Source organism: Channa argus, chromosome 18 (genome assembly GCF_033026475.1).
Source record: "Channa argus isolate prfri chromosome 18, Channa argus male v1.0, whole genome shotgun sequence".
NCBI lineage: Eukaryota > Metazoa > Chordata > Actinopteri > Anabantiformes > Channidae > Channa > Channa argus.
The window spans coordinates 19,115,153-19,131,173 of NC_090214.1; the positions used below are offsets into that span (position 1 = coordinate 19,115,153).

At 38.2% G+C, this 16,021-nt stretch overlaps 1 protein-coding gene across 9 annotated transcripts in view; it reads right to left on the reverse strand.

Annotated features, from left to right (window-relative positions):
* Positions 1-16,021, reverse strand: part of LOC137103731 (transcription factor 4-like) — a 198,727-nt gene that overhangs the window by 71,873 nt on the left and 110,833 nt on the right. For 8 of the 9 annotated variants that reach the window (XM_067484341.1, XM_067484337.1, XM_067484338.1 and 5 more), the window contains 2 exons: positions 11,473-11,599; positions 9,707-9,756 (listed from right to left, as the gene is read on the reverse strand). In XM_067484341.1, coding sequence (XP_067340442.1) covers positions 9,707-9,756; positions 11,473-11,599 — 177 coding nt within the window. Of the gene's footprint in view, positions 1-9,706; positions 9,757-11,472; positions 11,600-13,634; positions 13,790-16,021 lie in introns of those variants that run through there. The other variant, XM_067484342.1, reaches the window with a different exon arrangement.

The following is a 16,021-nucleotide window of genomic DNA, read 5'->3' on the forward strand; positions in this document are numbered from 1 at the left end:
GTCATATTAGAACTGATTAAACAAACAAAGTATTAAGTAACATTATAGGACCATTCTATTTTCTATGAGGGTGACTGACTTTACTTTTATTGTATTATTCTTCACTGGCATCCTTTTGTTTATCCTGTGTGTGTATCTAGCAACTTTATCTGTAGGAAGCTGAGGAGCGCCGCACACAAACACACTGATCAAATGTGATCAAAAAGCCAGTATCTTGTCGACTAATGGACCGGTCTCCCATAAAACTGGCCAATGACCAACACAAGTACACTTTAAGTTATAAGCTATGGGTCAGGAGGTACTTTGTCCATTAAGAACAGGGGCAGGGATTTGATCCCATGCTCCTCCCGTGTGACAGCTACTGTACACTATCCCTCGTGTGTCCTGAAACTCCCCAAGGTGACCAGTGGTGATGTTGAATATTATAAAACTTAGTTTCTGATGTTGTCAAATGCTTGACTACATTATAATATAATATAAATACTATTCGATTATATACACTATTTTACACTACATAAAAATATGTGGAACATAGTTTTCTACACGTGGCTGCTTTTCATAGTCTGCTGCAGCCCTATTAATTCCAGTGAAGGGGAATTTTGTGAAGTGGCATCAATGGATTTAAAATTCTGTGTGTCATGTGACAGGCCACCCATTCACAAACCAGCTCCATAACTGAGCCTTTTTTTTTCTAAATCAGATGAGTGTCGACTTGACTGACCTGCATACTGTAAGACTACTGGTCTGTTCGACATCCTTTAACATGAGCTCGAGATACTTAATATTTCACAAACTGGGGCTAAATGTGAGCACATACCTGCAAGCAGGATCCAAATTCACGTGGAAAGATGAAACGAAGGAAAGTGAACACTGTTATAAAAGCAGATTCGTGGCTGTGGTTTGAAATCGTTTACTTAAAGACTGCACCTTCAAAAAGCTTTGACTTTTCTGAAATGTTTTAATTCATCTCTTATTGAGCTCTTAACATGCTCTATAAACATGAAAGAAAATAAAGAAGTACATGTCCTGAAATCCCAACATTACATTCCCCCTTTGAGTACAGACAGGTCAGCTTCACTGTGCATGGAGCAGAAACAGAAAAGTGACAGCTCAAACACACTGTGGTTCACTGGTGGAGTCTGTGGCTCCTGTCTGATACCTGGGGCTGCCTGAAGGAGGCAGTATGGCTCACCAAACTGCTTCTCTCTAGCCCACCACCACCACCCTCCACCCCCCATCACTCCTCCACCCGCGGCCCACCGGGGACCGCCAGCTCTCCTACTGTGCCTTCTGCAAGACCTGGCTTAATTTAATTAACGCAGTCGACTTTAAACAAAACCACATCTGAGCCGGGGAAAGGAAGAGAGAGAGAGGGAGAGAGAGAGAGAGAGAGAGAGAGAGAGACAGGAGGAAATAGCCAGAGATGGGAGCAGATCGCCCCGGTCAGATCGCTGAGAGGATTTAATCGGCTCAGGGTCTGAAAATATTTCACCTACAAGGAGGTTTCAAAAGCAAGACCTTAAAAAAGTTTTTAGCAGACATCCCAGGACTCCACTTTTACATGACTAGAATCCAAGCTTTGCTTTTTAAGGCTGGTGCTGGTAGGGAGCTGAAGATAAGAGTCTTCACCTTCTGGACCCTTCACATTAAAACTAAAATATTTAATGACAGCTTCAGGTAAAAATATGACTTTTCTTTTGGCATTTTAAAAACCAAGTCTAGCATCACTGTGGCTATGATCTTATATAATGCATTTCTGGTACTTTAAAAAAATAAATGATCTCTGATCTGAATTATTATGAATAAGTAATTTGAAGAGGAAGAATCATAAGTCAATATAGTTTTTTCTGCAAATTCTGCAAATGATGAGAATTTTATATATTTGAAACACCTACTTTGAAAGCTTGTCAAATATTTAAACATTTAAAAAAAAAACTATTCAAAAACTATCTGAATACTGTTACAGGAAAATAAGGAACTCCCGAGGTTGTTTGAGCAAATGACACATTGGTACACGTTTGAAGGATAAATGACAAACATGAATACCAATTCAGATAAGAGCAATTATTGACATAAACTCTTATCATCAATTCCATGACCAAATGTTCACTCAACAATTAATAAGTCAGGATTTTTTCTGTCAATAAATGCAACATTTAAAAAAAAAGGAGCAGAACCAAATAAACTTTTTGCAAAAAAAGAATCAATTATCTCATCTTATCTCTAGTTGTGTATTTCAAAATCTGAGGAAGAAATTATTAATCAGCAGCGGGTTCCATTTTATAAGCTAAAGAAAAAATAATTTTATGATATAATTTAAAATTTACTTCTAAACGCTTTAATAGAATTATTTCATATGCAAACCCCTGAGTACAATAAGTCACATTCACAAATGTGTTTAATCACTAGTCTCAACTTCACCCTGAGATAGAGAACAAGGGACAGTGTGAAAAAGAGTGTGTGTGTGTGTGTGTGTGTGTGTGTGTCAGTGTTCAATTGAACATAAAAGAAAAATGCTTTTAATGGGCTAAAAATGAACATTAAACACTCTCATGATGACAAAAGTCATTTTAATTCTACTTCTTTTAATAGCGTCATTTTCAGGCTTTCATTAAAACCCTTTTTGGGGATAATCTTGATATATATCTGTGTGTTTTGTTTATTCAGTCAGCATTAGCAAAGCTCTGAGGACAAGCCGAAGACTTTATCAGCCCCAACAACAAATTAACCAAAACAATGATATCGAAAGAAAAAAAAGCTGTTATACTCCAAACACCAACAAAGAAAAAACAACAGTGAGACGGCACTCTGCAACCTGCTAATGTTAGCAACTGATGCCTAATTTCCTTTTGATTACAAAGACGTCCCACGCTCTCCTCTCAAGTGACGTTTAATTGTTTCTCAAAGTAAATCATCAACTCAGCAAACTAAATTTGACAAACAACAATAACAAACTTGCAGCACAGGGAGATGGGGTGGGGTGGGTGGAGGAAGAGAAATGAATTAATTAAAAGAAACAGACCCATCGCCTGCAGTTGATGTGAAACAGAGATTAAAGCAAACAGACAAGACTCTTTGCCTTAAATGTAGCGGATTCACAAGCTGGAGCATATGGGAGGGCGGCCACACAACAACAGGGAAAAAAAAAACGTTAAAATGTACAAGAGTGACACTTGAAGTCTTTCGAAATTTACCAGAAAAAGTTGAAATACACATTGCAAAAGCAGGAAAAAAAAGCAGGAAATAAAAAAAAGGTCCTGATGTAAACGATAAAACAACAACAAAAAACACTAACATAATTATAATATTACAGCAAGCAAAGTGTTATGGAAGATTATTAAACACGTAGAATTCTACAATTTCATGTCATTAACAGATTTAAAAACCAAACGAGAAGGGAAATCAATTCAGTGTATGGAAGGCTGTGAAATACCAGTAAAAACAAGCTGAAAGACACCAAAATGAATCCTGTAATCTTATTACACTGGGCAGAGAAAGTGTGACAGAATGTAGATCCATTCAATATCAATACAGCAAATATATATATATATATATATATATATATATATATATATATATATATATATATATATTAAAAAAACAAAAATAGTAAGCTTATACTGGAAAAGAGAGTCACTGTAAAGTAGCGTGGATGCAATAAAGTGGGGGAATAAAAATTAACAAACTGCTGCAGCGCCTCTAGTGGCTACAATTACACCGTTGCGTTAAAGTTGCAGTAAAGTGTCACACGAAGGTTACGGTTGGCTTGTCAGCCAAGAGCAAACAACATTTTAATAACAAGTAACTTAAATTCAGTGGAGGATAATGTTCTCCCTCAAAACTCCTTTATGCATTTAGCTAACGTGCTGGATCAGTCCCTCGACTCAGTATAGTCAGCAACTCACTATCTAGTGTCATTTCAACTAACTTCAGGTGAGACAGTGGACCAGCATTGAGCCAATGTCAAAGTAACTTTACATTTTTACTGAAATTAAAATTTGAATCCCTTTCACTACCTTATACTCAGGTAATAGCAATGTTACTATATAGTGTTGCTGCCCAACACTGATCATGAGTATTTGTTAAGCTTGAGAGGACATGTTCCTCGGCAGTGGTTGATCGAAGAGAAACAGGGAAAGAAGGAACTCTGTATTAAAAACATAACATTTGAGGATAGACATATATGAATGTGTGTGTGTGCGTGTGTGTGTGTGTTTGGAGCAAGCTGCTTACGCAAAATCAGTTTTCCCACAAAGACAACTTTTGTTTTTGGCTCCTGTGTGTTGCCATAGAACCAGTCTCTCTCTCTCTCTCTCTCTCTCACACACACACACACACACACGTTACTGGCATTCCTCTGTGTAGCTGGGTTTGTACTCAGAGCAGGTGCAAGCTGGGAAGAGAGAGTGTGTTTGTTAGTTCATGTGAGCAGTTCCATTAGGTGTAAAAACGTGAGAGATTCTGTTGTAGCTCATCATTAGATTGTGACATCGTCCTTATTCGTCATCACTCAAGCATAAACTAAATTACACGTTATATCATCTCTCTACTGTATCAGTTTTGCAGTCACACTCATCTGTTACAGTTCTTCTTTTTTCCAGTATTTACAGTCTTTCTTTAAATCCGTTGGTATGGATTTCATCATAATTGTGTTCCACCGCAGACTGTCGGTCTTGTTGCTTGTCATTGTTGTTATAACTGTGTATTTAAAATGATCAAGCAAGTGCTTTATAATGTGGCTTCTTATTCACCCATTCACGCACACTCGCACACCGATGATGGCGACTGCCAAGCAAGCTGCTCACCTGACCCACTGGATGCAGCTTGGGTGTCAGTGTCTTGCCCAATGACACTTTAACATGTAGCCAGGGAGTCGATCCACTCGCCCTGTGGTCCATGGACAACTACCAAACCAACTGAGTCAAACCAATTTACAGCTTGTGTATAGCTCAAATTCAGTAAATGATTTGTGCCAATTTATCACCAATATTCATTGTACTGAATGTTAAAACACACTGGATTTAATGAACTGAAATAAACCTTTATGTTCCTGAACTGAAATAAACCTTTATGTTCCCATGATATCTGACCCTGTGATGTTTTGAGCATTTCCATATTTACAGTAAGCCATAAAAAGACGCACAAGACCACAAACCTTCCAAAGTGAAAAATCAGAAAAGCTATTTTACACTATTATGCATTTGTATATAACATTCCAATAAACTGCATGTGCTAATCTAACTAGTGTAATATAAATTCCTTGTTAATAAGCAGCAACAATGTGACAATTGCTATTATATTTATAACAACAATTTTAAATTTAATCTTAATATTAACATAACATCAGATTTACATTTAGCAAAAACAACAACTAATGAAATTTCTTAGATCACCAGTAAAATATTTACAACAAAAATTCAGATTAGGAGCTAACCTCTCATAAATCAAATAAATACTGTCATCTATTGAGAACTGCGTGTTCAGCTCAGCTATCTGCATCAAAGAGATGACAAAAGATGAGGACAAACACCTGAATCTACTGCAGGAAGCAGGAATGAAAGCAGGTTTTAGCCTCGTCGAAAATCTCAGAGTGGAGCTGGAATGTCCAAACAGACAGTCGAATATGGATCTTCAAAAGACAAATGGACAACAACTGAAATGCACATTTATGGGGGGGGGGGGGGGGGGTTAGATCTGAGTCTGACTCAAACAGCTGACAGGGTTAAAGCTTCAATCCCTACAACAAGGCACTAACAATGGATCTCATATGTGAGTGTTCTAAAAGGGTTTGAGCACAAACAAGAGCCCGTGTGCTAAAAGAACTAAGACGAAAAAAGACTTTTGGATTCATGCGTTTCGACTGATGTCAAACAGTTTTCAAACATCCCTGCCATTGTTTGCAGGACGGCTGAGGTCGACAAAGGAATCTTGTACCGCATCACTGAACATCACTCAAACATATTTGCACAAACACCAATTTTAAAGTATTTAAGTCAAGCAAAATAAACACACACTTTTCATATAATACTATAAATACTATGTCTTGCAGACTATATGGATAGTTGTTGAAGAATATTACCTTAATGGTGTCAAAATAATTGCTGTGTAATGCAAAAAAAGCTTGTTTTTGCTCTCATTTAAAGTTTTAATTGTTCCTATTTCAATTTGTAGTCACAACAATTTTCAAAAATATGAATGTCTTTACCCCTTGTCACTTTCTGTTTGCACTGTAAGGATGGGTGTGCAAAACCTTTGATGGAGAAGGAAACTGGTGTTTTTATTGTCAGCGCAACAACGAAACTAAAGTGATCAAGAAAATTAACACCTGCCAGAGTTGGAGCTCTGAGATGAAACTGACTCTTGAAACCACAGAACCTGCTCTGCTGCTACTTAAAGATGTCCAAGATTAAAAACTTTGAACATAATAAAAGCTCTGAGCCCAGTTTCTGCTCTCTGTCATGACTCATACTTGTGCCAAAAAGAAAAAGAAAAAAAGTGGCTCTGTAGCCGAGCCACTTCTCCTTTTCACAGGCAGCAGGTCCTCCCCGCCTTCCTTTTCCCTTGACACGAACGGGAGGAAGCAAGCAGAATTAGTCACATCACAGAGGTGGAAACCGAGAGAGGGTTACAGCAGGGAGAGGAGATGACTCAGAGCGCTGCAGACATGAAGGCAACGCAAGTACAGGCAGATCCAAAACCTGGATCATGTGACTGTCCACATGGAACTTTTCAGCCATACGCTACTCTGCTCTACTACAGGCTACAGAGTGTGAGGCTCTTCTACAGCACAGAAGCAATTGGAAGGGATGAACAAAACTCTAGTAAAATGGGGAAATCCGAAATTCCACGTCAAAACACCAAATAGAGTAGTTTATCATGCAAACACATATTTCACAAAAGTGCAGGGAAATTGCTGTCTGCTGCCTTTCAATGTGAGGGAACATTATCTTTTCTGCCATTTATGGGCCAGACTGCATCACAAAAGTCTTTCATTTGATTCTAATGAACATTAAATCATCCATTAAAAGTTCACAGACAATGTTTTTAATTAGTTTGCATTAAGTCAGCAGCGGTGTGTCTAGAAATGTGTGGTATGGGGGAGCCCGGGTGGGGCTCCAAGGAGGGTGGTACATTTAAAAAAATGTTAAAAAATGTGTAGCATTAAAAATGAATTTCATGTTTTTGGAAACAGTAAAGAGCTAGTTATTAATGACAAAACCCACTACATTTGTTCGGCTTTAGAAATGTCAAACACTACTTTAAGTATAATGAAAATACATAAATAAGAAATATTTGCTACCCCCCCCAAAAAATCCATAAAAAATATAAACATTTTAATCCACTCAGTTTATTTCTCTTTGTTTATTTATAATGTCAACTTGACTGATACATGGAGAAATATTGTCAACCGATCGCGTTTCCATTCTCATTTATGTAGCTGTTAGTGTAATTGTCCTTTGCACAATTCAACATTTTGATGAGATAAGACTCTAATTTCTTCTCTTATGTCTTAGTTTCGTGCAGTAAATATATATGGATAATTTAATCACTTATGAAACACTAAAACATTCCACTGCATTATTGCCTGATTATTAAACTGCACTCTGTAACCAAACCACCTCCCACTTTTGGATTGAAAAAAAAAATAAAACTTGCAGTTGAGAATTACTTTGGGAAACCGTGACTGTAATTTCTAAAGCCTGACACCAAAGAAGTTTTACAAATTCCAGCCATTAGATAAACTGGGTCCTCAATACTCCTTTGATCTTTTGAATGTATGTTTCAATGATAATTTCATATTATTGTAAAGCTGCAGTCACTGCTGTTTTACATCATATCCCTTTTCTCCACGGTGAAGATCTCATCCTTACTCTCACTCTCATCCACACACACACACACACACACACACACACACACAACTTTTCCCCTCCTGTCCTGGTTTCCCTTCAATCCATGTTCCTCTCTCCCCTCTCTCTTGAAGACACAGCGAGCTGGAGGAAAGAGGGGAGGAAGTAGAGACAAAGCAGGCCAAGGCCACAGAATGGCGGACTCCTGCCGAGCCAAAGATGCGGCTGACACGCCGTACATTCAGCCATGGTTAACTGGCTATTAATGAGGTCAGCGTCAGAGAAAAAAAAAAAAAAAGCTCTCCATATGTAAATCAGCTTAAGCCAAAATCTGAAATAGTTCGAGTACTAAATCTTCTACTACACCTTCGCTTTAATGTTGATTTCAGTGTAAAGACATAACCACAGCTTAGTGGTTATTTTGTGTCTTCATCCCAAATGAAAGAGAGAATTACACAAAATCATTATCAATAATCACAAAAGGCTCACGATTTAGGTTGATTCCAGCAAATGCCAGTCAAATTCACAAATCCACATGAACAGTGGGGGGAAAACCGTAACGTACAAATCACACAAAGAGGGAAAAGACCGGCAATGCTCCAGATGAGCTAAAAAGCAGAAAAAGGTGATGTCTTCTGTCCCCTCAACACTCACTCGCATGATGAGAGGAAAGTATCACATTCCCAAAGCTAAAACGAGGAAAAAATCTGTTGGGTTAAATCTTGTTAAAGACGATCAGTCAATCGGTCTGTCAGTTGTCCCCGGTGCGTCCTCCGTGAACGGAGGCTCAGTGTAATCCTAATGTCCTTCAACCAGCAGCCGAGCACATTGACTGCTTTCTTTCCCCACTGACTAGAAGTCCAAACCACTGATAAATCAGCAAACTGATTGATATTAATAATAGAAAATAAATAATAAGTGGTTTATTACACTCAGTTACAGTGTAACTGTAAGAACACGTGTTTCTGTGTTTATTAATATTTTATCATCAACACTAATAAAAAACAGTAGTGAATCACAGTAAAACCCATTTGCAAAATGTTTATATGTTGCTCACAAGAACTAAAAAGGGGAAATGTAAAGGGACATTTTCTACATCTTTTTCTTTTGATTCCCATATCACTCAATCATTGACAAAAAAAAAGCCAACAGCTGTTTGCGTCCACCTCGGCAGCAACAGCAGCAGCAACAGCAACGTCTTCATCTCCTGCTAATCCACAAAAACCCAGACAATATTTGTAGTTTTTTTTCGACAATTTACAATTTCACCAATTGTTTTATTTTTAATTTTTCTGGACTTGTTTTCTTTTCAAACATGCTAAAAACAAACCCCAACGTCAACCAGTGTCTAATAGCCAAAAGCCAGAATGCCACAGTTAAGGTAGATCCAACCCTATTGTCAGTAAAAAAGTGAAAAGGGAAGTCAAGCACTTCAAACCACTGGCGGTTAGTCACACTATGTTTTTATATAGATATTATCTTTCCTTCCTTTAGCCACTTTTCAAAACATGTGCTGCCACTCATTAAAAAAAAGCAGCATTTGTATGAGTATCTGCCTTCACATTCAGAAGAACTGATTTGTGTTTTTATTGTTATGTCATTTATTCTGGCACATTCCCGCTGATTCATAAAACAAGGAACTGACAAAAAAGCCATTTCGCTGTTTGCGTCCAGCTTGGCCCCGACAGCAGCATTACCTTCATCTCCACTCAGCGGGGAAACCAGCCAACAGTCCCCAAACAAGCAGGTGTGTCCACAACCTGTTCTTCAGCGGCCTATACACTCCAAGCAGCAATAATACCCCACAAATAATAATACTAATAATAATAATATTTAAATAAAGGCATGTTATCACTTACTGAGGACGGCAAGCCGGGAGGGACTTTCCGCACTTTTTTTGTTTGAATTTCTGAAAAAGACAAGAAAAAGCAAAAGACAATATATAAGGATTTAACAGGCCAGGAGGTTTTTATTTGTCTAGGAAAAAAAAAAAGACTTGCAGTTTGATTTATTTGGATTTAATTGATCACCCGAAGAGAAAAGAGTGAGGCCACTTTTCCCACCACTGTCGATATGTTTACAAAGAAAGCTTTCACTGCAAACAAGCACGAGATGCAGCAAGAAAACGACAGAACACAAAAAGGACAAGGTTGATATTTCTTTTTTTCTCTTTTTGGTTTTGATAAAAGGAAGGAGGGTGGCTTTTGACATGTTTATTTTATTTTTCAGGGTTTCTCTCAAGGGGAGAGAGAGAGAGAGCTATTAACTGGGAAGGTGAGACTTTGATGGAAAAATGAAAGAGCATTTTTTTGGAAACTGGCCTAGAGTTGTTGTGTGCGTGTGTGTGTGTGTGTGTGTGTGTGTGTGTGTGTGTGTGTGTTCTCTCATGGCTAACGCTACCAAGGCTACATGACGGCCTCTATTGTCCTGTTTTTTAAAAGACTTCCCTGTATTTTTATTCTTAAAGTCCCCTTTCTAAACACACACACACACACACACACGGACAAACAGGACATTCATATAGGCACACGGACACGCATTCAGTGTGTTCGGCCTTTTAACAGCCGTGTTTCAAAAAAAACACGGCGGCTGTAAACTTTGATTTTACTATAGTCACTACAGAACTTTCCTTTATGATACAGAAATCTAAATAAAAACAATTATCAGTTTTTTCTCAGATAATTTATTAAAGATATTCACATGGTATAACATGTGGATATACATTGACAATATTAACTACTTGGGCCTTAAAACCTAAAAAAATCTATGTCATGCTTCATGTAGCTTATGAATGACAGGGTGCATTTTAAAGCTTGTGTTTGGTTTCAGAGAATTCTGATGCGTTGTGTCTCACTGTGAAACAAAATATCATGATTTAGACAAACAAAATGCAACACGACTAAACTAGTCGTCCACATTAAGGTCCACGTTCATGAATAATTTCTATTTACACATTTTGTCAAAAAAGCAAAAAAAAGCATTTTTATAATAAAGACGTTTTTTTTCTTCCCTCTTTTGCTGCTAAATGAATGAGAAATGTGATGTAATGTGATGTAGGCTCAACATGGAGCCTACTATTTTTTTTAATGTAAAAATACATAGTTATTTTTCAGTTGTGTACAACTAAAAAAGATATGGAATGTTGGTGTGAACACATATGTAGGGATCGGTATGAGAACATCAATATGGAATAAAAACAGGGAATAAACACACATAAATTATAAAGTACCAAAAACAGTATAAATACGAATGCATTTTACTACAAACATACAAAAAATACTAGAGAAATGTGTTGATGAAAAGGTATTTAATTCTTAATAAATGAGACAAAGTAACTGAGAACTGATTGTATTCTACTAAATTTGACAGTGGATTAAAATGAACGATTGTCTAATGATGCTACAGTGACAATACTATTAAGGTGCAGCAGATGTTAATAATGTTGACAACACAAACTGTCCACATGATACTTTAACCTCTCTACTCAGTGATGTCATGGGAGTTTGGGAAACGAAAATCAGGGTCAGAAAGCTCATTGCTCATCTCTAATGGTTGATGTGAATGTTGGTGTCACTCACTCTGAGTGTATAACAAATGTATAATGTGTGTGTTAGCGGCGTCTCACCCATGGTGTCCATATGCAGTGTTCTCCTCCGTGGGTTGGAGCTGTAGTGCTGGTAGTACTGACCGGCTGGCTTAGTGGGCGACGCCGCACCCGGGCTGCCCAAACCCAGCTCACCACCCAGTATCGACTGGTCGAGAGACCCAGAGACAGAGAGCAAAAAAAAAGAGAGAGAGAGAGAGAGAGAGAGAGGGCGAGAGCATTAAGCTGACAATCGGGCAAAATCATGTGATCTTGGCTTCATCGCTCTTCTCAAAGAAAAAGAGGAAAATGAGAAACCACCGAAAACCTTTCATTTTTTCAGGTTTCATACATAACATAAATAATTTATAAATAAGTCACAAATATACAATTACAAAAAAGGCTTTGGTGAATTTAATAAATAGCTGGGCACTGAAGGTTTTAGCAAACTTTACACAGACAATAGAAAATAGTGCTTTTATTCGGGACTATTTTCAGCAGTGGATCAATACACATTTGGTGCTGTAGTGAGGGCTGATGGTATGATTTATATTCTCAGTTTACATTCTTTGGAAACATCTGACATAAGCAACAACATTATTTGAAATGTATGAAGTGTGTAATGCAGAAATTTGAAAATTCCGGTAATTTTGGTCTCAAAAAATAAGGATCCAATACAATTTAATCACTGCAATGTTGATCATTACTAACTTATTATGGGAAACTAAAAAACTAAAAATAATTGGAATGTTGATAGTTGTTCAAATCTTTTGCCTGGCTGAATAGAAAAGGGAAGTTTGAATATTGCAGATAATTTTGAATACTGAACGTGACAATAATGATGGCAAGAGAGAGTGTTGCATTTATATGTAAGAATTATCCAGATAAGTTGTCAGCATGATGAACAAAATACAAATAAAATTTTGTTGTCATTGAAATGGAAATTAATATTGAGAGAAATCTGGTAGATATCCTGAACAGCAAAGAACGCTAATAATAATCCGAATGTTGAGATTTGAAGATGCTGATCATCAAATGTGGAGTCTTTGAGAAATAGGGAAGACGATTGAAGTTAAACTGAATATAACTGTAAATTTGACCAGAGCTGAAAATACAGCTCTGGATGTGAAACAAACTTAGGATGTTTGGTGAAGCTGGAGTTACAGACTCTAAAGTCCCAATCACAGTTAGGCAGCTTCTAGCTGCCATATGACAAGACCAATGGAGAACGTTAGCTGACGAATTACAGTAAGTGGAGAGACAAAGATGGCAGGAGATGGAGGTTGAATTGGATGGATGGGTTGACAATAACACAGTCCAGCTGAGAGCACGACTATTCCACAACTATAAACCATGTATGTCTTGTTGTAACCACAATGACAAAGGTCTGCTAACTTTAAGGACGAGCTCATTTTACCTCAAATCAACCAAGTAGCTTTCATTCCTACATTATCCAAGTAGTTTTTGTGCCTAATGCTCACCGAATAAGGGTCCAGTACAGCTGTTGTTAGGGTCCTATAGGTCTTATCAGAGAGCAGGGACACACAACCGATATGGCTGTATTTGTCTGTAGGAGTTGGTGTGAGGTAAAACTATTAAAAAAGCTCAAGCATGTTGAAAGGAAACAATGTAAGTGAACCTTTAAATTATTAAATGTACTGTAGTTGGAAGGTTACTTGAAAGTTGGTGAAAGTAATTAAGAATTTAATATTATCAGTTCACATCATATGTTTAATTCTCACATCCCCTATAATGTAATTAACAGACAACAGCTCTTAACAGGTAGCTGTGTTACGGTACTTTACATATTTTACATCCATGTACCGTAGCCTAAAATAGGTTAGTTTAGATTAGATAGATGGAAAATATACAGTTCAACGTGTGCCGATATTACATTTTTTATTTATTTTAAATAGATAGGTATATGTAAACACTATGTATGACAGCAATAAAGCTGAATATAATTCACAAACCAAACATTTCACTGTCGATGTTTTAGCACCATTTCAGCTTAAGATTTCTTCAAACTCCAACATCAAATATACACAGTAAACAAGTGACAAAAAGTTCCACGTCTGAACAGCAAATTAATAAATAAGTAGCTTGCGTTTAGCGTTTTAATATCAGAGAATAAAGCCTATACCTCCAACACATTAAACTAAGCTGATAATGATAAATTAAACCGTGGTTGTGATGGTATTTACCTCCATGAGAGCGACCTCATGCTGCTCAGTGTGGAGACGTTCATCTCCCAGCTCCAAAGCTCAGAGTCTAACTTCTCCTCTCTGCTGCTTTTTCTCTCCCTTAACTGTGACTCTGTTTACGGCTCAAACTTAGCAAACCGCTCACACATTGTCTCGCTAATTAAGTTCAATGATTCGGCAGCAACAAGTGGCGTCTGGGCTGATTTAGAGAGAAAAGAACACAAGAATAAAAGACAGGGAGAAGGATGGAGGAGAGGGTCATTTTTTTTTTTAAGTGGCACAAAAAGTTAGCGAGGAAAGAGGTGAAAAAGAACCTGCCACCCTCCCCCCAACCCCGGCCCCTTCTCCTCATTTAAATAGACTCCGCCACTACTCCTTTAAAGTGTGGATTTTTTTTCCCCCAGCTTTCTCGTTAAGTAATTAGTGTGCAGTGTGTTTAAAGCAGAGGGCGGAGGAGTGTGTTTGGAATGGGGACGAGCTGGATTTTTTTTCAGGCTAATCTGAATTCTGATCAGCGTCCGTCCTCTCCGCGGCTCAAAACAAGGGTTAGCTTGGCACTGCTGGGCCAAGGAAGGCTTTTCTCATGCTAAACAGGGCCTAAGTAGGCCAATTACAGGGCCAACATCGGTCTCGGAGCCATTCTTTGGCTTAAAACAAAAGGGCCCTTGTCTTAAATAAAGTCAGTCACACACACACAGGGAGAGGGAGAGAGTCAGACACAAAGGCACACACAATCGCACACTGATCCAGTCATCCAGTTCCTCTGTGTGTGTGTGTGTGTGTGCGTGTTGTTGTGGGGTAAAGAGGGGGTTCCCACTAAAACAAAAAGGGTCTCATTGATTGTGGGGCTTTTCTTTCTTTTCTCTTCATTCTTTTCTTTTTTCTTCCATACTTTAGCATCGAGCCAGACCAGCCAGTCGCCCGGGCAACTAGACGAGCTCGAGGAGAGACATAATACCCCTCTGTCTCTCTCTGCCCGCCTGTCTCTCTTTACCTGCTTGTCTCACTATCTCTGTCAACCTCACTTCATTACATCCTTTCTGCTGACTAAAGTTATTGTGTTATTATTAGTTATTGTGGATGCCCAGAATAAATTGACAGAATGGGGTGTTGAAGGGATATTCCAGCAATGTAGCACTCAGGTGACTCACAAGAGTCAAAAGAGAATGAAAATAGGCAAAATAAAATCACCAGGGGTCAAAATGTACTGACATTTAGTCTACAATATTGCATTACCATCTTCACAAACAAAACAAGGCTCCCTCCCCCCCAAAAAACATCATATATAAATTGTATTTCTCAGAAAAGACACCAGTTCTGAGAGGTACATGGGGCCAATAAGACCCAGTGTAAATAGACTGAAGTCATTTAGTAGAACTAAGTTTTTCTAAATTACTTTGGACTTTAAAAAGAGAGTCGACAGCCAACATCACAGGTCCACAACTGTGGGAGTCAGCTGATCATAAACCGATCAGCCACACGGGGTGGCTGGTCTGTATTGGCATTAACTGGTCTGTGTCAGCACAAGCAGTGAGCCATCGGGTATTCTGACACCTGTGGATCATGGGCAGCATGACATTTTTTCCCAAGCTAACTCCGGTGCCTCACAACATTAAAAGCACCGGGTAGATTTAATGTTGTGGCTAATGGCTCTGTGGACACTAAAAGCAGTTTTGCTTCCTGTAACCATGTCTTTTGTCCATATCCCTGCAAGAGATGGTTCTGATGTAAAGTAAGTGATGGGTGCTAAAATCAACAATCCTCCATCTATGCAAAAATCTATAAAAACCTTTAACTTCTAAAACATATACTGTCAATTGGCAGTGGACAGAATGTGAACTTAACCTTTAAAATGCTTCACATATTTACCATGGCGATGTTTGGATGCTAACACATGCTTAGGTCGTGAAATGTCATTATCTTTGAACGTATAGTGTTTGGTCCTTATTAAACCTGCTAAGGCCAGAGGACAATCAGAGTAATTGCTATTTATTTCCTGTCGATAAATATATGTGCACAAATGTCACATTGTTGAGATAGTTCAGTCTGGACCTAAATGGTGGATCCACAAACTGTCGTTGCCAGTTGCCAGAGCTCCTCGTTCCCCATTGCTAGTTCTGTTTTCCACTACAGCCGGTCACTTCTTTAAGCACTGTATATCTGAAACATATTCCACCACAGTTCTTTTTCACTTTTCTATCGTCTTTTGACGTCTTTTAGAAAAGCATCATCTTCTCTAAAAGTGTTAATTCCAGTCTTACACATTTATGGCAGTGCTCTCCTCCCCTTGTTTTGTTTCTTTCGTCATTTTTACTACACCATCCCATTCTCTGTCTCCGTCTCTTCTTTCTTTCTCTCCCTCTCTCACACACAACCAGAAGTCTGTT